The sequence below is a fragment of the Python bivittatus genome, unplaced genomic scaffold, assembly GCF_059951505.1.
Source record: "Python bivittatus isolate LINGU-HERP-01145 unplaced genomic scaffold, Pbiv_v1 ctg000670_np1212, whole genome shotgun sequence".
Lineage (NCBI taxonomy): Eukaryota > Metazoa > Chordata > Lepidosauria > Squamata > Pythonidae > Python > Python bivittatus.
The window spans coordinates 6,991,371-7,015,069 of NW_028277094.1; the positions used below are offsets into that span (position 1 = coordinate 6,991,371).

Genomic DNA, 23,699 nt, shown 5'->3' on the forward strand with positions numbered 1-23,699 from the left:
CTCATCTGAAATGGAAGGTTCTGGTGGTTTTGTGTTTTTGAGCTTCTCTCAGGGTGTGCATGTTTAGATGATGACAACCATCTAAATGAATAAATGGAAACTGAGAAATATTACTCTGAATACTGAATACCACTGAAATCTGACTTGCTTTACACATTGCATAAAGCCACAGAATCCTAGAGGATCCATTTAGACTGAACCTTGCTCAGTGTATGAATTCGGACTTCAGCATGTCCAGCAGATGGTGGTCCCGTGTCTTCTTGAAGAATGATGGGCTGCTTACCACCTTCCTCATTCACTGATCCCACTGTCAATCTGCTCTTACCAATACAATTTTTTCCTAGCATTCAGCTAGGAATGCTGCAATTTAAGACTATCATTTTTCAGCCTATTCTCTGGGATGCTAGAGAACAAGTTTTGGCCTTCCTCTGTATGATACCCCTGGGTGATTATATCTAAGGAGTGTTATTCTGTGCCTGAAGGGGTGTCTTGAAATCGCATAGCGTGAATGGGGTCAATATGATATGTAAAGCAAAGCCAGCTGTTGTTATTGATCAACCTTAATCTAGGGGTTCGGAGCCCTAGCATACAAATCAACCCACCTTGGCTTTGCCAACAAACCATGATTAAAAATAAAACTTTGCACAACACATCACACCAGTTCTTCTCTGAGTGTTTACAACCAGTGGTGTTTGAAATGTTATTTGGTATTGGATGACATGAAAAGGAAACTACCTACCTACGAAGAACACTTTAAGCTTAATCGCTTCCTTCTAACAGTTGGCATTTTGGGATTGGAAGAGTTGATTTTAAGATAAGGCTCAGTGATCATATTTATCAAGACATGTTTCTGCCACTCATAAACTGTTCTTATTCTGTGTCTTTTATTTCCAGAAGTTGAGTTTATTGTGATTATTTTTTTTTAAGTCCTTTAAAACAAAACTCTGAAATGATTGGAATTTACTAATGGAACCAGTAAAATGGATTGGATTTGTACAGACTTGTGTACCTAATCATCACTGTTCTTTGCTCAAAGCGTAGGACCCTCTTCTCTGGAAATCCCTTGAGTCAACCACAGTATGACCTTTGCATCTCTTTTTGGCCAACTGATTCTCTTTCAGCCAGTTTTCCTTATTTCTCAGGGCAGCTGGGATCTCTCTACACAAGCATCTTGTGTAGTCAAGACTTTATTTATTGTCATTACAGTCCCGTTCACGCAGCTATTGCTGCTCAGTGTGAATTGTCCACAAATTAACAGCCCCCTTCTCAGTGGCATGCTGGAGATTTTGACATGTGCTTCAGGTGGTTAGACTATATGTCAACAGACCCACGGTCAGTTCTGCTCGCTGGTTTCTTCCATGTTTTTGTATTGGGTCTGGAGAATAAGAAAAGCAAAAAAGAAAGGAGATTTCTGCTCAGAGAAATGTGGAAAATAGCCAACACACCCACCTAAGCCCAACTTAATTTTAAGCATGAAATGAAGTTGCTAACAAGGAATATAATTTTATCCCCTAACAGGCGTTCCTGCATACAATATATTTTGTGTGGGAGAGTCAAGACATAAATAGATTCATTATGTTGTGCACAGCTGACTGTAGCTAGCTGACAAATGTCAAGGAATGCACATTACTCAGATTTTATCTCTGAGCAGGGCTTTTTGAATGTCTACCTTTGGAGAACTCTTCTCATCATAATCTGCCCACCAAGAGGCCTCATCACATCTGCTGCAAAATAATTCAGCCAAGAATTTTTTTACAACCAAAACTCAGGATTTGCTTGTCAACACCTGAAGAGCTACCTAAAAGTTCAATACACAAGCAGCCTCCACTTAAGCCTTGTACCCAGAGTTTTTGTTTTTTTTTAACTATCTGATCCAGAGGCCAGTCCAGATATCTGGGACTCTCCCAGTCTTAAGAGCAGAGCTTTTCCAACCCTACCTAGAGATGCTTGGGTCTTCCTATAAAGGTTGTTCCCTTCAGCTACTTGAATACATGCTGGAGGTGGCTAAGAGCATTTTGACTTGAGTCATAGGAATTTAGGAAACTGCCTTTTCCTGGTTCATTATTCTTAGTCATGCTGGGAGAAGATCTCCAGGTCCCCAACTCTACTCGATCAGGGTTTAAAGCTGAGGTCTTAGTTCTTTGCCACTGATCTATGACTCTGACCTGACTTGAGAAGCTGCCCTGGACGAAGTTAGTTTCCATTGGGTCATCAAGCTCAGAGCTTTTGGCTTGTAATTTCTATCACACCAACCAGCATCACCAATTGAAGAAGGATTAGCATTACAGTCCACGATGTCTAGAAGACCCTAGCTTGAAAAACCCTTGTTCTGCTCTGTTTTATTCCATTGCTAGAGATTCTATTTCCTCCTCTGCTTGCTGGGTTCTGTGTTTGTAAAGCAGGATCCATCACTGAACCCAATGAAAAAACTGCCTTAGGCCAAGTGTGTTGGGAATATTAAAATAAGCCCAATGGCTTTGTTATATTTTTTCAAGAATGCAAAGCAAGGAGCTGCTTATGAGGTTTTCAGCCTCTTAGCCACAATAACCATAATAGTTTTGGGCACAGGCATCTTGTAGAAGCCACCGTAATATCATGCACCATGGTGTCATCACATGATGACGAAAATGTTATGCTTTGTGGCATTTGCATGATGAGATCCTGATAGATATGATGTCACTTGCCCTCCCTTGTCCCCGCAAAGACACCCATGTTTTGGGGAACTACGCATCTTAACACTCATGCTGCTTTATCTCAGGCAAGCTATATCATGGGTTGTTTTTACGTTCTGGAGTACTCAGGGGAAACTAAAACTACTCCTCAATGGGTCAAAATAAACCACAGCATCATTAAAAGTAAGAAGAGAAAGAGATCCCCTCTCTCTCCAAAAAAACTTCTTCAAAATCCAGGCGAAAACAGAAAATCTGCTCCAGCCCAGGTGAAAAGATATGATAGGGGATATGCCCCATTCCCTGCAGCCTTGACCTCCTCCCCAGATAAATTAAATGCAACAGCTGAAACATTTCCATCCCATTTCATTGCCGTAGCGAGACGATTCAGTCATTCTCCATTCTTGAAGAACAAAGGAGCTAGTCAGCTCTCATCTACATTTTAGCAGGGAAATTCTGCAAGGCCAAGAGGATGAAGAAAAGGAGAAGAGTATCTTATAAGGGAAGAGGGACAGACTGCATGCAAATGTTCTCTGTGGAATAGCCAGAGCGGGTCTATATGTGATGATGGCTCCAGCTTGAGGCAGCTTTAAGAGGATTTGGCAAATTCAAGGGACCAAAAAAAAGGGCTGGGCATGGCTAATGCATGCCATTTTATGCCTGAGATAGGCAAAATGGAGATTCTCCCATACCATATGAAAAACAGGGCCTTCTTGAGAGATGCGGGACCACAGTGTTCATTTGTGTATCCCATCTCCTTCCTCCTCTATATCCCATGTTGATATTTCCAGAATTGTGTGAAGCCCAAAATATGTGCTCAACTGATCTTTCCTCTTGAGCATGAGTTGGCCTGGATGGGCTATAGTTTTCCACTTTTTCCTAATAACCCCATGAAGCAGTTTGAGCCAAGAGACAGGCTCAGAGACCACCAGTTTGAGTCCCAGAGCAGGGGGAGGAACCAACTCACCACACCAACTCCATTGAAATAACTCAAGATTTCATTTTAATGGCAAGCTGGAATGAAAAAAAAAGTGTATGCATCTGATTGTATTAAATACCAAGTAGTATTTAATACACTTTACACTATAATACCCATATCCCCCCACTCTGTAGGATGTGGGGGATATGGGGCCAGGACAATTTGCTTCCATTGTATCCCCACATATCCACACCCCAAAGTCCATCATAGTTGTCAATACAATGGTGGCATCTTTCACATACCGCATCTGAGACAGCTGGGGGGCACGATCCCCATTTATGGTACAATTGGTGTTTGACTACCTTCCAGTGCAATTCCTATGCTTGTCCTACTTGCTTCCTGCACCAGATCCCAGCTTCTGCTAATTCTACTGTTTGCTCAGATAGTCCTCTTCCACAGTCTTTGCAGAAAGCAAAGGCTGACCAACCTGTCCACGGCAGCTGCAATGGAGGTCTGATTCCAGCTTCTTCTACAGTTGGTATGACTTAGCTATTTCATGCTCAGCTATCCATAACAACCCACAATAAAATCAAAATGACACTCAGATCATGATGCCATCCTGCAAATTACACAATTAGGTCATTGCATCACCACCTCCAACCAAGTACCTAAGTTGTGACGTTTTGCATGATGGTGTCATGACCTGCATGTCATTGTACCTCACCCCTACCTCCATGCCCCGGGCTAAAATGACCTCATGATTGCTTTCCTACCTTCTTGGTCTGTAGCAATGGACTTGCACAAGCAATTCCAAAGTTTGGGTAGGGCACAAGAGCTCCTTTGAACACAACTGCCTTCAGTGAAGTTATACTAAGCAACGGTGAGTCATTTGCATGTTTGCATGTTTTAAAAAAGCCACTGTTGGCTTAATTGACACGCACACTTGGCATGTGGGCACCTCTGCCCTCCCACAAACGCACCCAATGCATTTTAGGCTAGACATTCTTTTCAAAAGGAACAACACCCTTGCATGGATAAAATTGGTGAGGAATCTTCCGACACCCAACCATTCCTCTGAACGTCTGCTCAAATTAAAAATTGCAGAAATGAGCTGGGTTGGGGTTTTTGTTTTTTTTTTGGATTTTTTAAAGAAAAACCTTTCCTTTACAATTTTATTTACAAAATGTATTAAAACTCTTTGTACAATGCCTCATTCAAATGAGGCTCAGGAATTGATGCCCACGCATGCAGTTTACACTTGACAGCCATGAGTTCATTTGGCAAGTTGTTGTCACGTTTTTTTTATCTTTTGTTTTCTTCTGTTCATGAAGTGCAGTTTTGACAACCGATCAAGAAACAACCTAAAATTACTTTTCGAACCAAAAAAGGCAAATAAAAGGAAAGAGAAAACCAAAACAGTTTTAAAAATGCCTCTGGAATAGTTGCTGCTGAACCTCCACAGCTTGAAATTAGTAGCAGATTTTTTAAGCAATTGATACTTTTTTTTTTTCCATTTTTAAATTAACATGCACATTTTTAAAAAATTACAACCCATTTACCAAACTGATCACGAGCATGAAGCCTTCCCTCTGAAAAAGTTATTTTCATTTGATAAACATACATTTCTTTTTATACAGCTTCTAAGAAAATGACTTTTTTCCCCCCTTTTTTGTTTTTGTTTTTTTTTTTACTTAAATACAACATGTTTTTGCACAGCATTGCATTTCCTTTTGCTGGAACATTATAGCATTCAGAAATTTAAAATCACAGTTTCAGGAAAAAGAGCAGTTTCTTTTTGCTTAACATCTCTGTAAAAACGTGAGTGCCAGCTTGTTCTACCGGAAAAATGTTTCTCGAGATTTTTTTTTTCCATGTTACATTTTTGTGAAAATGAAATGTGTGTTTCCCCCATTTTCTTTACTTCTATAGGCTAACCTTTGCCTTATAATGAACTATCAAATATATCATTAGTGATCTTTTCTCCCCTTTGAATAAGCTATCAAATATATTTCCAGTGACTTATTTCAAATGTTTTCTTTTTTTTTTAATTTTAAAGAAAATATATATATCTATATCTATGTCTTATCATCATTTTTAAATTTATTTAATATCCAGTATGTAATTAATGAAATGAAATGCTGCAGAACTATCACACTGCACATAGTGTCGTATTAGAGGTAATTAGTACGCAGATTTTTTTTTTAAACTTATTTGTGGTTTATCTATTCAGTAGATGGATGACAAAGTGGAAGGAGGTGGCTTCATTATGCCATTTGAGATCATACTGATTCATTTTCCACATTCTGCCTACGCTAGTTTGCTTGCCATTTTCCAAGATCTTCATACCCAACTCTGAAAACCTTCAAGCTATTTAAATTAGCATCACCGGTGATTAAACCTGGAATTTTCTATCCTCCCGCCCTACTGCTGAGCCCTCCAATGTAAGTTGATTTTGGACAGATTCACATTCTGAACACTTGCTACGTCTGAAAAACTGTAAGGCAGTAACACTAACTCACTATCTTGAGTGTTGAATTCTGGAATGCATTATATTCTTTATAAAACTCAAGATGACTTAAAAAAAAATAGCTGTGGGAAGCAACTGAGAATAATTACAATAAAGAACAGAAACTGGTCCCCTTTAAAGTACCATTCTGTCTTTTTCTTTTCTTTTTCTTTTTTCATAAAGCAAGGCTGAGCCACAAAGCTTCATTTGAGCACAGTGCTAGAGCTAACCTGTATAAATCACAAAGGTGAAAAAAGACAGAGCAGGGTTTCTAAAACTGCACGAGGAGGGCCAAATCGTTCTCTCCAGCCTGTGGTTTCAATATTCAATGATCTCAAGTTTCGCTTTGTTTTTAATGTAAGTGCATTTCTAAGGGGACAGAGAGCAGGGAACGAAATTTGGGTTGCCTTCCTCTCAAAGCTCTACTGGATCGATTTACTATTATTCAAGAAAGCACTTGTAGGTGATCAATAAAATGGCTGGAACACCTGCCTGCCTTGTCTCTCTCCAAAGTGATTTTTTTATAGAACAGTTGGAATGAAATGCATATATATATATATATATATATATATATATATATATATATATATATATTTGTGTGCACATTTCCTTAAAACGCTGAGGTCTAGAGTAGCCATGGTAAAAAGAGTATCCTTGATACTGGAAAGCATAAAATGGAAGAAAAATAGTGTGACAATATCCCCAATTTCAATGAACAGACCGTTCCAGGAAGATAAGCAGTGGAATTCTGAGGTGTATTAGGAACAGCTTAATATTTTAATAAGCAGAGAAAGAAGGGACTTGAAAACCCTTTCTTTCCCCCAAAAAGTCGTCCATATTTTCTGTGCAGTGCTATCAAAGCATGGCTTCTGTTGAACTTGCTGATATATTTTTTTCTTTTCTTCATCTTCATCTTCTTTTTTTACAAGAATATTTTTCATGTCTTTTCTTTTCTGTCTCTGCCTGTTATGAATATTGGTCTGCTGAACGGACTAGTTTCTTGCCACATCTTGTTTGTTTTCAAGCAAAGCAAAAATATTTTTGATGGTTTGCATTGTTTCTAAAGTCTTAAGAATCTCCTGTTAAGGCACTGAAGGAAAAAAAAAAGAATCCTATGAAAAGTTCATTGCACCATCATCAGTAATGTGTCAAAACCGACACCCAGGAGAGACTAAAATTGGCTCAGGTGACCAGGATCACTGAAGTAACCGGGGATCTCAGTTGTTCCTCCCTTTGCAAGCCATGATAAGTGCTGGACCTGTAACGAGATTACAAAAAGCTCAGCTGTGTCCCATAGAAGGAAGGGTTCAGGAAACAAACATAGGAAGAGGTAGAGGACCATCTGTGATGGAAGACATGAGCGGGGAGGATTCTGGAATGGAGCTTCAAGGTTGCTGGGAGGGGGAAGAGAGGTTCCAGGGAAAGCATCTTCTCAGCCCCCAGCCGGAGTGTGGGAAAGTCAAGAGAAGGGGACTGGCCCCTCCCTAACGGCAGCATGGTTATAGTTGCTGTTGTTGGGGATTAGAACTAGTCTGGCGAGGTTCTGTCTATTGGGTGTAAGCTAATAAAGGAGCTGAACTGATTCTGGACTGTCTCGCTGTTGTTCTTGGGCTGAACCTGACATCAATCTCACCAGACTAATTCTAATCCCCAACAACAGCAACTATAACCATGCTGCCCTTAGGGAGGGGCCAGGCTCCTTCTCTTGACTTTCCCACACTCCAGCTGGGGGCTGAGTGTGGGAAAGTCACACACTTTCCCTGGAATCTCTCTTCCCCTTCCCGGCAACCTTGAAGCTCCATTCCAGAATCTTCCCTGCTCATGTCTTCCATCACACCACACCACACCACTAAATTTCCTTCCCCTCCCCCTAATTTCCTCTGGTTAAATGGTATGGCCCAGGCTGGCTCAAACAAGCAGTCCCCTCCCCCCATTTTTTGGGGCTGCCCCCTTAAGATTTTGGGGTTAGCTATGGACCTGGGTAGGACCAAATAATTGGCCAGAAAAGGCTGCTCAAGGTATTCATTTCCTATACTTGAAATTAGCATCTTGGGGCATAGCATCTTTCGAGAGAGAAAGAGTCAGCTGCTACTTACACAGTACAGATGGAGAAGCAGAAGCATTGTGGGAGGCCCAGGGACTCAGAAGGACTTGTCCCCTCAATGGGACAAAAATGAGCAAGACATCAAGGGGATGCTAATAATGCAATCTTATTCACATGTTTGCAGAATTATCTCTTGTTGTGGACAACTCTTTTAAGGTTTTGCAATCTTGATTACACTGGGTTGGGATCCAGTTTATGTATGTCATGCTTTAGGTCTGCTGAATCCAATGGAATTTAAGTTGGTTGAGACTTGCTCATCAGAACCACTGGTATGAATCTAAAGCTATCCTCTGGAGTAAGGTCTCCTTTCTATAGAAAAGGACCATTGTACATCTAATTCACATGATACTGCTAAACCTCAACCCAAGTTAACGACATAGAATTCTTGCATTCCCAAAGCATGTGAATTTGCCCAAACATATAAACCACATTATGGATTCAACACTGAATCACAAGCTATCACGTCCCAGTTTAGCCTTCATTGTTAAGACCAGCAGCCAAAGAACTGCATCTTCAAGCGGTTTTTTGGATTGACACAAGAGTGTCCTCTCTTAAAACCAAAATGGCAAGATTTTTTTTTTTTTTTCAAATTCGTAAATGTCCCAACAAGAACTTGCCAAATAAAAAATGGAGTCTGCTGTTCAAACACAGTCTTCCCCAGGGTCAGCTGGGCCCCCCCAAATGTGTTGGATAATTGTACAACTCAGAAATATCCATTTATGGATTGGTGTATGGGTAGAGGGTTACAGCTCTCATTCACTTCAAAACAACATGGCCAATAACCACAGTGGCTGTGCATTATGGTAGTTCTAGTTCCACCCATCTGGAGAACACCTGCTTGGAGAAATCTTGGGATACAAATTGCAAAGGTGAAAAAGAAGAATCTTTCTGACAGCTCTCCAGTTCTCATGTGCTACCTGCGAGAAATCAAGCAGATTTTTTTTTAAATAGGTCTCCACATTCCAAGTCTGAATGAAGCTACTTTCTCTGAAAGCCATCACTCCCCTAACATGAGGCCTATGTGGTAGCAATGACCAGCGGGGACATCAACATAAATCTGACTTACTGGATAGAAAACAAGATACAAAAACTGCTCTTTTGATCAAGGAAAGTAGAATTCTTGCCCTCCGCTTTATGGAAAGGAGAGGTATGATTTTTATGATTTAAATAACAAGTATACTTTAGAACTTTGGCCAGTTCTCTTCAGTACCTCTATAGTTCTCTTTTGTTGGACAACGTGAGAAAGATCTCTCTAAAATATTTACCTAGCTGCTCCAGAGTTCCCTTTAATATATACAAATGAATATCATATATATAAGGTAATTTAAAAAGGCAGAGGGAAACTATTAGCAGCATAACTTTCTATGCCCGCTTCTGGATGGGTCAATATTATCAACAAGATGTTCAGTACCCAGATTGAATTTATGGCTGCAGAACTAATGAGAAGAAAATAAGCCGCTGCTTTAGGACCCAGATTTGGGGACTCGGTGAAGGAGCAACAGCTTCATGTTATTTAAGAAATTAGTGTAAATTTGGGTTTAAATTGCTAGCTTCAAAATCTTGTTGGGGGATATAAGACTTTTCTCTACTTGAAAGCAACAAACAAACTAAGGATTTTATGTAACTAGATGTAAGTGTGTCAAGGTGATAGCTGAAGATCACAATTTGAGGGAAATAGATATTCTATAAAAAAATCTCTTGTTCATTTTATGATGCAAAGCTGCTCTGGATAATTGCATTTCTGTTGAATAACTGGACCGAACTTCAGTCTTTTTCATAATTTTCTCTTTAATGTTCAACTCTCCAAAGCTAAGGCCTGGTTATGGGGCAGAAACAGCATTGGTCGCACTTTTAGATGATCTCTGGTGAGAGCGGGATGGGGGGAGTGCATCCATCCTTGCTCTTCTTGACCTCTCGGTGGCTTTCGATACCATCGACCATGGTATCCTTTTGGGTCGGCTGCAGGAGTTGGGGTTGGGTGGCACAATGCTGTGCTGGTTCAGCTCCTTTCTCCAAGGCCGAACCCAATCAGTGTTGATAGGGAGCGAGAGGTCCAGCCCCCGGCCCCTACTGTGTGGGGTGCCACAGGGGTCAGTGCTTTCACCGCTCCTATCTAATATCTACATGAAGCCGCTGGGTGAGATCATCCGGCGCCATGGAGTGAGGTATCATCAGCATGCTGATGATACCCAACTATACATCTCCATCCCAGGTGCCTTAAGTGATGCTGTGACTACCCTTTCGCGGTGCCTGGAGGCTGTGGGGGCCTGGATGGAGGACAACAGGCTTCAGCTGAACCCTGGTAAGACGGAGTGGCTGTGGATACGGGGAGCCTCAAGATCTAGGACTTTGTCATCTTTGGTTCTTGACGGGGTTGCACTACCCCAGACAGACCCGGTGCGTAATTTAGGGGTTCTCCTGGACTCACAACTCCTGCTCGAAGAGCAGGTGGCAGTCGTGGCCAGGAGGGCCTTTGCACGACTTCGTGTCGTGCAGCAGTTACGCCCCTTCCTGGATCAGGGGGACCTCCACACGGTCACCCATGCCCTGGTCACCTCTGGGTTGGACTACTGTAATGCGCTCTACATGGGGCTACCCTTGAAGAGTATCCGGAAGCTACAGCTGGTGCAGAATGCAGCGGCACGGACAGTTCTTAATGCCCCTAGGAGGGCACATATAACACTGCTGTTGCGCGAGCTGCATTGGTTACCGGTTTGTTTCTGGGTCCAATTCAAGGTGTTGGTCATCACCTTTAAAGCCCTTCATGGCATGGGACCAGGTTATCTGAGGAACCGCCTCGCCTTGGTCACTTCAGCCCGTCCCACTCGGTCCAGCAGAAGGGGCAGGTTGCAGACCCCACCGGTCAGGGAATTTCAATTGGTGGGGTCTAGGCAGAGAGCCTTTTCTGCTGTAGCGCCCGCCCTATGGAACATCCTGCCTCCTGAGGTCCGGTGTGCCCCTTCCCTCGTGGCCTTCAGGAAAGGTATTAAATCCTGGCTTTGCCAGAAGGCCTGGGGGCCAGAGGGGGGCCCGCACCTGTGGAGATGGCTGGTGGGATGATGGGTTGCCCCCCCCCCCAGCATCTTACAGGTTTTTATAGGGCCAAAATTAGAGGTGGTTTTTTAGGGTATTTTTAATACGTTTTTTAATTATTTATAATTTTTAGCCATCTTGGAGAGAATTGTATTTTTTCTTTTTTATTGTGAGCCCCCCAGAGTCACCTGTGGGGGAGATGGGCGGCATACAAGCCGAATAAATAAATAAATAAATAAATAAATAAATAAATAAATAAATATCAAGTGGTCAGAATTTCCTGCTCATTACTGAAATTTCTTGGAATTAAACCAAGAGAGGAAATGGTTTATCATTTTCAAGAAATAAATAAATAACCTATGTCCATTTACTGAGGACAAGGTGTCACACCATGAAAGAGAGGGGTATCATGCCATCTCCAGGTAATACCCCATTTACGTAAAGAATACAACTTTAATATTAAATACTGTGCTTTATCACAGCAACTCCTTCCACCAGAAATAGACAGAAGCGTATGAATGGCTTGAATTATCCCCCTCCTTTGTTAGACTCTGTCAAGTGTTGGTTGACAAGCGATTTAAGGAAAAATCCAATCCATTTCGTGAATTAAAAATGGTGTTTCTAGCTACATTGTGTCCAATGTCTGAGAAGTAAGATCCTAAAATGTTACTCCACACGAAGAGGGAGAAGACAACACCAAAGCACATCAACATAAGGAACACCAAACATATACCAGTGGATTTGCTTACTCAACCTTTATCCATACCACTAGATCTTTACACTTTCTGTTCCATACACGTTGTAGCCTTCTCTGTACGTAGCATAATTCTGGGTATTGGGTGCAGGAGCAGGCTTAAAGTTTTGTGTGTTCTTTGTGAGTTTCATTCGTTTGGACTCGGCTCGAGACTTGTAACAGAACTCTATCAAGGCCACCGTCATGGCAAGGCCGAGGCCCCCAACGAGGATATAAAAAACCCCCGCCACATTGCTCAAGCTGAGCGCACTTGTCTTGTCCTAAGGAAAACGAACCAGTCGGTTAGCTTTATAGTGGAAAACAGACAGACAGATGGACAATGTGTTACTGTGCAACAGTACAAGAGGGAACTACTATGAAGACTTTTCCTACGTTAGAGCTTAAAGCTCTTTGCACCCACAACTTTCCAGATACTATTGTCAACACTTTTGCCCGATTCATGTCACAAATCATGCCCCAGAAAAAGTTTTATGAGAGGAATACACCCAGAAAAGAAAGTTTTTATGTCCCCCATCATTCCTTTAGTGCTAATTATGCACCATGACAGAACATTAGCTCTGTGCTATTAACCATGTGCCACAGTTGTTATGGTGAATATGACTGTATAATCTAACCATTCCTTGGAATTTGTCAGATTTTCCCACTGGAGTGGGGCTGAACAAAGCAGGGTGAATTTAGAGATTTTTTTCTAAAAAAAAAAAGAAGAAAAAAAAAAGAAGAGACAAAGGACTTTGTTGTTGATATACCAATAGCCATGTTGTAAGAAGCTGGTCAGTTACTTTCAGGCTGAGCTAACCAATGCTAATTTCAGTCTGAACTTCAGGGTGGGGAGTTGAACCAAGAAACAAACAATAACCCAGCAAAAAATAAAAAGAATTTCTACTCTCGAAGCCAATGTTTCTCAATCTTGGCAGCTTTCAGATGGGTGGACTTCAACTCCCAGAATTCCCCAGCCAGCCTTGCTGGCTGGGGAATTCTGGGAGTTGAAGCCCACCCATCTGAAAGTTTCCAGCATTGAAAAACCCTGCTCTAAGCTGTATCCTTAAGGCAGAAAGGGAAAAATAACTCATTTTTTTTGTCTGAAACGTCATTGTAACCATTTTGCTGCTGGATTGGATTTACCAAATCCCTTGGTTCTCAGTTATTTTGACTCCTTATAGTTTGAGCTGTGACACAAAGAAAATCAGAAGGCTTGTCAACATGAGAAAGTTGTGCTGGTGCCACTGAGTATGAATTCAAAACTCAGTCAAACTGATTCAGGTCCCAAGGTGGACAGAGCCCTTTTGGACTTCAAAGAGTGAATCTCTTGACGCGGGTCAAAAGCCTACTTGGTCAGCCCACATGAAGCACCTAACAACTTTAACGTTGCAGGACGGAGTCCACCAAATCAGACAACCGGTGGACTGCAAAATCCAATTTAGTGCACAGAAGAGGGCAATGAAGAGAAGCCGTGGGTTCTTCCGTGCTTAAAAAAATCTATAACCCCAAAAGCACTGTCCGCACAAGGGGCGTGACCCAGCTTCACAACGGACTCATTTTAAAACCAACACAGCTCTCTTATGTAGGCAAGGCCTGAGTGGTTGATGTCAATCTGGATTCCAGACCAATCTGGCAGATATTACAGAAAACTGGTGCTTTTCAAAAGTTGCAGGTTAAGCCTCAGCTTACCATAAGAATAACAGTCGTAGCAGTAGTTTTTGCAATAGGTCTATCGAATAAGCTCCTCAGATCGAATCCCCTAATGATCTTTCCCCAAATATATCAATTGTAGCCGGAGAAAGACAAAACCATGTTGAGAAGCCTGGGTATGACTGTCTTCATAGAATTTTAAGTTCTTGCTGATTACATTTAAAATTTGAGTTACGAAGAGGCTGATCCTGCAATGGTGCATTAAAACATCCATCGGCCCAAAATTCAACTTAAATTTAAAAGGCTATATCCTAGCCCTCCTGAAACCAATGCATTTCTCTTGACTTCAGGAGGGCCAGGGGATGAACCCTTCTGAAAAACTCCTAAGAATGCTGGTTATGAAAATGACCACAGTCTTTTTTCTTCTTTTTTTTTAATAAAGGCACCAATAAAAATATAGACATGCCGTTCCTATTCGTTTACAACAGGAACTGGACATCAAACTGTGGTTTGTGCCTTGAAAAGTGCATCCAAAATGTGATTTGGATAATTGGGGGAGGGTTGGAAATTGTTCCATTAAATACATCTCCATGTTGCATCACAACAAGTAAGCAGAATGCTTCCTTTCAAATAAAAAAAAAAAAGAAAACTGGGAATCGAAGCCCCGGGTTTCCTTCTGCGCATGGAACATACACGCCAAGCGTAAGGCAGTTCCACAAGAGAAGCCGGCCCAGGGTTGCTTCACACCATCGCCCCCGCAACATAATTTGGGTGTCAATAAGCTGAAAGCCGTACCATAAAAAAGGAAATCAAAGTGAGAGGTCGCAAAAGTTTTTGGTATGGAATGTGGCAATACAGTAGCAAAATGGTTTGATGAATAATCATTAAAAAAAACCAAATGGCTAACATTTATGGAATGAATTTGCAATCAAACAATGTAATATTCGATTTAAAAAACCCTCCAAGTCCTTCTTTAAAAAAAATAAGGGATGTTTTATGATATAATTAAATGCTTATCCTCTCAAAAATACTCATCTTTAGCCCCCATGTGTCTCTTGGTTTGTCCCCCCCCGCCCATCACTGTATCCAGAAAGAAGTTACAAAAATTCTAGGGAACTCTGTGCCTTTTGTAAATTTGGAGAAGATAAAGATTACGACCAAAGGCAATTTCTCTCTCGATGCCTATTTATCTGTGCAAAAGGGAGAAGCCACTGGAGATTATTTATATCTAGTGACTTTGGCCAATTTCAAGAACAAAAAAAATCCTCTTGATTTTAAAAAGAGAGAGGAAACAAAGAAGTCGCATTATACGCAAAAAAAGAGGAGGGGGACAAGTTATTGCAAAGAAAAAGAAAAGGAAGTCGGAATATTTCTTTGGCTAATTCTTCAATGGACTTCTCCTTTTGTATATAAAAATAGTTCACTGCTTAACCGTCAGAAGATAAAGAGAGTTAAAATTTATCGAATGAATTTGCAACGAGGCAATGGACTACTAGATTGTAAAAACCCTCCAAGTCTTTCTGGGGGGGGGGGGGGAAGGGGGTGTTTTATGCTTTTTAAAGGATCCACTCAAAAAGATTCATCTTTAGCCCTCACGTGTCCCTTGGTTTGTTTCTTTTCCCCATCACTGTATTCAGAAAGAAGTTACAAAAAATTTCTAGGGAACTCTCTGCCTTTTGCAAATTTAGAGCAACTAAAGATCACAATCAAAGAGGAATTCAACAGCAAACTTTTCTCTCGATGCATATTTATCTGTGCAAAGCGGAGAAGCCACTGGAGATTATTTATATTGAGTGACTTTGGCCAATTTCAAGGACAAAAAAACCCCAAAAACCCTTGATTTTAAAAAGAGCGAGAGAGGAAAGAAAGAACAAAGTTGCATCAAATGTAAAAAAAAAAAGAGGGGGGAGGACAGGTTATTGCAAAGGAAAAAGAGTCAGACTATCCCTTTGGCAAATCCTTCAATGGACTTCTCCTTTTCTATATAAAAATAGTTCACTGCTTAACCTTCGGAAGATAAAGAGTTAACTTTGGGGAGAAATAAAATGGGGGGGGGGTTCAAAAATAATAATTAAAAAAAAAAGCGATTACAGAAAATCCTTCAGCAAACTGACCTTGCTTCCGGAATCCTTCGCACCACATTCACCTTTATCGTACCACCATTTGTTTTTCAGCTTGTCTAAGATGCCTTGTTCACTGAGTTTCAATACTGCAAGGTTTACAGGAGTTCTTTACGTGGGAAATAACATAAATAACATTATATTATGTTATTTTATGTTATTCAAGCTTTAAACTACTTTCAAACTATACAAAGCGATAAAGCAGGGTTCCTGGCCGCAAACGTCAAAGACATAATCTCTAGATCTCTAGCTGTATATATAGGCATATTTAGCTCGCACTGCAGGCAAACTGGATCAAACCCCTTTAAAGAAAGTTTAAACTTCTAGAACACCACTCGATCACCAGGTCCTGCCCATATCGCTTTGAGTAATCGGCACCTGCTGTTAAATCCGTTCCGTTCCGTGGAAAGCGTGGGCTCCAATTTCCCCGTTTGGTGTTTTGCTTTCGCGATGGATACCGTTAGTCAGCTTGTAGTAGCTTTTCTTAGAAGGAAAAGAAAACTTTATCCTCAAAGGCTGTCTTATTGAACTAACAGAAAGAAGAAAAGAGGCTTGCTGGGGCAAAGTGTCTTTTAGACCCCCGTGCTATCTGCAGAGAAATTCTAGCGGGAGGGCAAGAATAGCCAGATTTCTCTACACAGGAGTGCCCAAAGAGATCAAAATACCATTTTCTCTCCCGGTGCACAAAGACATTAGCTTACAGCTCCTTGGGTTTGTTTATTCTCTGGTTTAGGGACAATACACACACACACACACACACACACACCCATTTAAGACAACCTCCCTAGATGGTTGCATTCCCCATCATAGTCACAATGTCATGATTTCTTGTTCCCACTGGAAAGGGGAGTAAAGAAGTAGTTACTGAGGACAGTGGCCTTGAGTCTTAAATATATATAATAATAATAAATCCAGGAACCCAATGTATTCCTGTGTTAACATGAATCCATTCTACCACTTCTGTGGCTTCTAGTCACAGCATCCTCCATCCAAAGCAGAACTCAAGGCTCAAAGTCACATGGTTTTCTGAGTTTCTAAGATCATCCAAATCCATAGTCTGGCCTTTGCATTACGTTCAGATGCCATAAACCCCCTTAGATCAATCTGTGCCCTAAAACGTACATCACAAAGATGGTAGCTGTTTCCTCACATTTTGCACCCGCATCAGTCTAGTAGTACAAATGCCTTTAGGAAGCTTTTGGGGTTTATTCAACCATGGTTTACTTAGCAAGCACCAATCAACAGGTTCGTATGATTTACAACTCCCAATGGCCAAGTTCACATGACATGCTAAGCCAAATGGGAAGAAATATGGAACTACTCCGAGGTACATTGGCAACAAACCAGCTTTAGTTCCAGCATCGTTATCCAACCACTCCACACCTCTGCTTGTCCACATTGCTTTAATTCCACCAACAATAAGCTGTATTTATTTATTCTGCTCAAGGATTCCCAACACCGATTTAAAAATCCAGAGACAGGGCTGCCTTTTTGGCTAACGGTATCCTTGAAAGGCAGAACTGCTTACAATATGTTACCATCAGTTGAAAATATTCAGCAGCAGCCTTCCATGAAATGAAATGCTGTGCACCCTCCTATTCTTCAAGCCAATCTGACATGCTTTGCTATCAAAGCGAGACAGAAAATTGTGCCTCCCAACCTTCCAACAATATTACATGCATAGCATTTGAGGCTGGCCAAGAAGCAGATAATTCAACCATCTCTCTGTATCTGGTGGAAACCATCATAGAACTGTAGAATGAGAGAACTAGAAGGCTGCTCTCTTTCACATCATCCTGCTGTCTTTTATAACTTACCGCCTGAGTGCTGCATCACTGAGCCAAAAAGCAGGGTCAGCCTTGTAGCGATTTCAGGATAGTTTCAGTAAAATTCAAATCTTTAGGCAACATCAACTGTCTGCAAGCAATTAACACTTGACACTGCAGGGCCCTGATGTAATGGCATGTGGGAATGACCTTGGGAGACAGGAGGAAGAGCCACAGACTAGGCAAGGGCCAGATAAGAAGCAGCTGAGCCTGCAGAAGGAATGGGGGCATGGCAAACATCTCAGAAGGGACCCTCCCTAGTTTCTTGAACTGTGAAGGCAAAGGGCGAGTCACATACTTTCAGACTTGCAAGATTCTGTTAACAAAACTTTACAATGATGACAGAGCTAGTACTCCTGGGTGTGCTTCTTGTCCGGACTACCTCACAAGGCTGACATCTTCCATGCAATCTTTAGTCTTGACAGAAGAAATCTCGGGCCTGGGGTTGTGTCACACAGATGGCCATGTCCTTCTCCTTCTCCAAAAGACAAAGATAAGCTGGGATAGTAGAAGACATGGTTGGAAACCCTCTCACTAGCTTGTCTCTTGGCAAATCAGTATTTGGCAACCACATGATAAAGGTGGTTAAATTCCTCATCCCCCCTTCCTGGCAATTTCTTCTGCCAGAGCCTTCACATTTTCAAAAAACTTCTCGATATGTCCACCTTCCCACAAAATCTGTCTATTCTTGATTTATTCTGGCAGAGAGAGCTTTTTTTCCTTCTGCTACCTGATTCAAAGGGGATTGAACTAAGATGCTTGGTATGCAAAGCATGTGCTCCTAGTTTACAACCCCCCCTTAGGAAAATATAGATGCTTTTTGTTGTTTAGGTTGGCTGTAACATTCCTTCCTTCATATGCCTAGGTTGGATGTCAACAACAAATGATATCATTCCAATTTTGTTGGGCTTTTAGCTGAAGAAATTAATTACAGACCAAAATTAAGCTTTAAAACAAAAACAAAAAAAACCCCTAGCCAATGGCCAACCCCTCTTGAATTCTGAAACACACTCCTATTTTAGTTAATTTACTTAGTTTTGTAAAATGGATGTTAAAAAATCTAACATGCAAAGAGCAAGAAGCAAGGTCTTGTAAAGGTGCCCATTTCCCATTGAATCAGACAGAATCCTCAGAGTTAAGGATGATTCCCATCCATACCTATTTCTCTCCCATCAAAATAAGAGAAGATTCTTATGTTCTAATCTGATGAAATACAGATTCATTTCTACTGAGAAGAAGACAGATGGTCCTTCCATTCAAAGCTCAGAATTTTGAAACTCGCTCATCTGTAAGAAATGTTTAATGCAAGCTTTTGCTCTTCTTGAGATTTTCTGGACCAGCTCAATGATCAAGCCTTATTTTGCAATCCCAGGAAAATGAAAGTCTGATCAGGATGACAAGAAGATGCTAACACTGATGAGTTGGGTCTGACACAGAGGAGTGCTGGTTATGTTGAACAGGGTTGGAAACAGGTTTGGATCTTGTTTGTTCGTGTGGCTTTAAGAGGGAAAAAAGTTGGGAAAAACCCAACCAGCAGATTCATAAAAGTTCTTGGTTAAAATCCTAGGGTGCTATACTATGCTTCCAGGGTTGAATTAAGCTGGGGGGGGGGGGTTCTTCTTCTTTTTCCTGACAGCTCTTCATCTCTCACAGCTATAGGGCAGTCAGGTTCCAATATTGTCTTTTGCAGGCTGTTTCTTCTCAATTTGCTACTGCACTGAACTAACTTCCAAACATTACTTCATAAAAGACTTCACAGCGGCAGGGTTATTGCCCTCCTGTTCATGCTGGTGAACTTTCTGGATGTACCTGGCTCTTCCTACATTCTTATGGCTTGGGTTTCCTTCTGTTTTGTTTTAAATTAAGCACAAGGAAAAACAATGCTGTTTTTTTCCCATCCTTCCTGAGTGGCAGCAGCAACCTTGGGGTGATGATCTGAAGTTGTATCGAGGTGCTGGCATTTGATGACACGTGGGCACCCTGTGAATTTTTGAAACAGATGTTACTTTGTATTTCCATCCTTAGTGAGGAGGGGGGGCCTAGCGAATGCAAATGTGGGCTGCTGATGGCTTATTCACTTCCTTTTCACGAGCAGTTTTCAAAGACAGAAGTTGAATGCAGTCATTCATCAGCATTCAATCTCCTGAAAGAAGAAATCTCAATTAGTCTGCTGAGTTTTAAATTGAATGGTGTAGCGTTTCATATCTGTGATTAGTCGTCGGTGCTTTTCTAATGTAAGAAAAATGAGCTAGAGAAGAGCTGCAGTTCCTGGAGCATCATTCTCAATAGTTCGGTTCCATTTCCCATTAATGTATTTGTTCCTGCAATGAGTTTCCTTCTTTGCAATGGAACACATTTGTTTGTTTTCTTCCCAGTGTGTAAATTTAGCTTTTGATCCATACTGTACTCTTGGATGTCTTGAATGTAGTGTCAATGTACTATATATATGGATCTAAAGTTATGCTTTTTGGGTGCAGAACTTTAGATTAATATACATAGTAAGCCAGATGGATGCAGAAGGATGCACAGCCATGAGTAAGTAACAAGGAGCAATTGATAAAGCCACCCGTGTTTCTGAGCTTCCTGAATGCACGCAGTTGGCCGCTGTATGACACCAAATGGTGGACTAGACTGATCAAAGATATTTTCTTGGTCCTTAATTTAAACTGTGGAACTTACTGACAGAAGGGATGGGGATGGCTACTAATTCAGATGAATTTAAAAGGAGACTGGACAAATTCATGGAGGATGGTACCCTTGTTGGATGCTACCCTTGATGACTTCAAAAACATGAACGTTTCTGAAAATATGGTTATATCCATCCATCCATCTATCCATCCATCTCCTCCTCCTCCTTTTTCATTGTAATATCCTCCATCCAAATCTTATAGGTGTTCTTTTTAAAAACCATCCTATAGATATGGACTGGGTGGAGGTTCAAGATTTTATAAAACTATCTTTCATTCCTCCTTAAAAGTTTCAGCAAGTCCACACAAGTCTCATGGGGGGGTGGGGGCTGAACTGCACATTTCTCACTTGAATTTAGTTTTCAAATAAATTTGTTCTGTTATTTGTTGTCTTCTTCCCCAACCTTCTGGAGTTTGCATCTGTTTGCCTCTTAGGGTGTTAAGAACTGAACAAAGGGATCCATACTGTGCCATTTGTTAAAAAAAAAAAAGTGTTTTCCCTTTTTCTCCCTCTATCTCCCAGAGCAAATAATGATTTATGGACAGTCTTTCAATCGCGTATTTGCTGCTCCTTAAAAACAAAACCAAGTACAATTTGGATATTGTCAGGGTATTGTGAAATACTTCAAGCTCCATCAAAATAAGGTGACAAATTTCATTAACAGACTCAGAAAATCTGCTTCATCAATCTGCTTCCTGGCATTGCTGCAAATGTTGAGAAGTCAAGGTAAATTTTCATGGGTTTGCTCAGTAGAAACATCAGTGATGCACCAATCACTTCACCCCTCTTCCTTTGCACACATATAATTGGACAGAATTGCAACCCAAAGAGGGAACTTGGTAAGCCCTGCTCTTGAGCAAGCTGCATTAATTTTGATGAGATCCAACAAGAGTTCTTTGAAGGATATAATGTAGATGGCTTTCTTTTATTGTGTATGTGTGTATGCATTAAAATATTTAAACATTCCAACTACCAATTGCCCTTCCTCTGGGATATTCCACAATCTTTTCAAAACAACGCAAAGTCCCCTGGGCATTTTGACTTGTGTTAATGTAAAGGAAAACACAGAATTACGATTGTACTCAATTGCTTGTTACGGAACAATATAATTAAGTAAACGTATCAGGTGAAGTGGATTATAAACTGGCAGATCTGCAATGATTCTTCAGCCCATGAATATCCCACCTGTAAAATTTGATTTCAAGTCTGTACTAGACAACAAAAATAGCAAGCTTGCATGTAAGAACTTTTTCAGCTGCCTAAGAGAAAAGGAGGAAACACGGAAATGAAAAAATAATGACCAGGGTGTATATCCATTATTCAACATTGCACAGAAAAAGGAGTTTTTCTGCAGTAGGAGCAAAGAAGGTTTAACTCGTTTTAGGAATAATAGCTCACCAGATGGTGAGGAACTAGAATTGTCAATGGCAACCAACATGGCCTACGTTCAGGGATGCTGGCCGTTTGGGTTTAAAATCATCTAGAGAATTGGTGCATATGGTTCTACAGTATTAATTGTCATGAGCCAATTATTTAGTCAGTCTTGGGCTTCAAAGATTTTATAATTCAGCGGAAGGGTGGCTTGGCATCTTTATGATCTAGCAGCCACTGAGTCCTTCTGGAGCATCTTCTGGAGCATCTTCTGAGACGAAGCACCTAGACTATGACATCAGCATCCCTGAGATAAGCAGGTAAAACTGCCTTATCTGCTGACTTCATGGATGCAGCAATGCAGGTTTCAACCCCAGTGGTTTGCCATTACCTTCTTCTATTTTCTGCATGATTAGCCTAGCCTACAACCCTGATAGTCCTTAGTGTTTCAAGTACTAATCAGGAAAACCTTTCTTAGCTCCTAAGCCCAGACAAAGTTGGCCAGGTATTACCACCTGCTGAGACTCAACAACCTCAGACTTGGACCTACATCCACGTTTATCCTTTATGGAACTGCAAACCAATAAAACCCATGTTAACTGGAAAACGTGGTACAAACGCAAGAGGATATACAATAGATCTGTGGAATGCTTTGGATTCAGGTTGGAAGAACTGCTTTGAAACATGCAGGAACACGAGTGCAGCAAACGCCTGCAACTCATTAAAGCAGCCATATCAATTTCCAGGATTGCATGGCTGTCATGGAAGCCTCAGAGGGAGGCTTCCCTCTTTCCACCTATTTCTGTAGGTTTAGAAGCCACCTAGCAACCTTCAATAGAAGGATCTCATTATTCAGTTACAACACTTAAAGGGTCTGCAAAACCATAAAAGTATAGCCGTGTCTTCCGTGATAAATATGATGAAATCTTGATGCAGAGCCACTGGACAATCTAAGAATGAAACATAATGACTAAAGGTGGCCAACAATTCAAAAGAGACACATTTAGAAATATAGGAAACCAGCTTACATTGAGTCAAAACATTGATCTCTTTAGTGCAGTGCTTTCCAACATGGAAACTTCCAGAAATGTGGACTATAACTCCTAGAATTCTCCACAATAGCCATGTTGGCTGGGGAATTCTGGGAGTTGAAGTCCATACATCTGGAATTTTCCATGTTGGGAAACAAGAGTCTTTGCCACTGTTACCTGGAATATCTGGGACTCTACCAGGACAGCTTGCAATCTACCTTCCACCCAATTGTGCGAAGTAGTCAGGAACAAAACGTCTAACAGCCTCAATATTTCTTTGGGGGGATAGGAGGGAGAAATACATCTATAGTAAATGAGGTATATACTTACCTCCCATTCTTTCAGCCAAAGAAAGATCAATTTGCCCCAAGAACGGTAAGGATTAATCTGTAAGGCTATGCGCTCAGATACATTCAATATTTTACTCCAACAGTATAAAATTAAAACATCTAATCAATCCAAAGTGCTGGGAGCCTTTGTTAGTAAGCTAACAGACCTAGTTGTTAAAAGAGAAAAAGCATGAAATGTGCAGGATGCATCAGAAGGCAGATTCCTAGGCCTGGTTCATGCAATCCGTAGGACATGGTTTGCTTCATTAGGGTTTGCCGAATTAACCAATTAACTGGGTTCATCGAACATGCTCATTTATCCATTTATTGCTGAATTTATACCTTGCCTTTTGTCTACGCAAGCGCTTATAAACTAAGCCAAAGTCCACAAGCCAAATTATGCCTTATTGCAACACCCCAAGCTGTTTCCTAAGCATTGCTGACTGGTTCTCAGATGATCTGATTAACCCCAAAAGATTTCTTTTTCATCCCAGTTTATCCATTTGCATGTGATTTGATCAAGTGGTTTTTTAATCTCTCCACATGGGCCTGGAATCCTCCATGGAGAATGCTCTTTACGCTGCTTGAGCGAGAGAATATCTTTTAGGTAGACCCAGACAACTATGTAAATCATATATATATGATACATGGTTGCTTAGGAAACATCTCAGCAAACTCCAGCTTCACCGCAGGGAGGTTAATATGAACAATTAAATCCTC

The 23,699-nt window shown here is 41.0% G+C and overlaps 1 protein-coding gene across 1 annotated transcript in view; it reads right to left on the minus strand.

The window, feature by feature from the left end:
- Positions 1-6,646: 6,646 nt before the first annotated feature.
- Positions 6,647-23,699, minus strand: part of GRIA3 (glutamate ionotropic receptor AMPA type subunit 3) — a 135,594-nt gene continuing 118,541 nt past the window's right edge. Inside the window, exons 15-16 of the mRNA XM_088151613.1 lie at positions 11,998-12,245; positions 6,647-7,352 (exon numbers count right to left, since the gene is read on the minus strand). Of these exons, the coding sequence (XP_088007739.1) occupies positions 12,000-12,245 (246 nt within the window). The 3' untranslated portion in view covers positions 6,647-7,352; positions 11,998-11,999. The remainder of the gene's footprint in view (positions 7,353-11,997; positions 12,246-23,699) is intronic.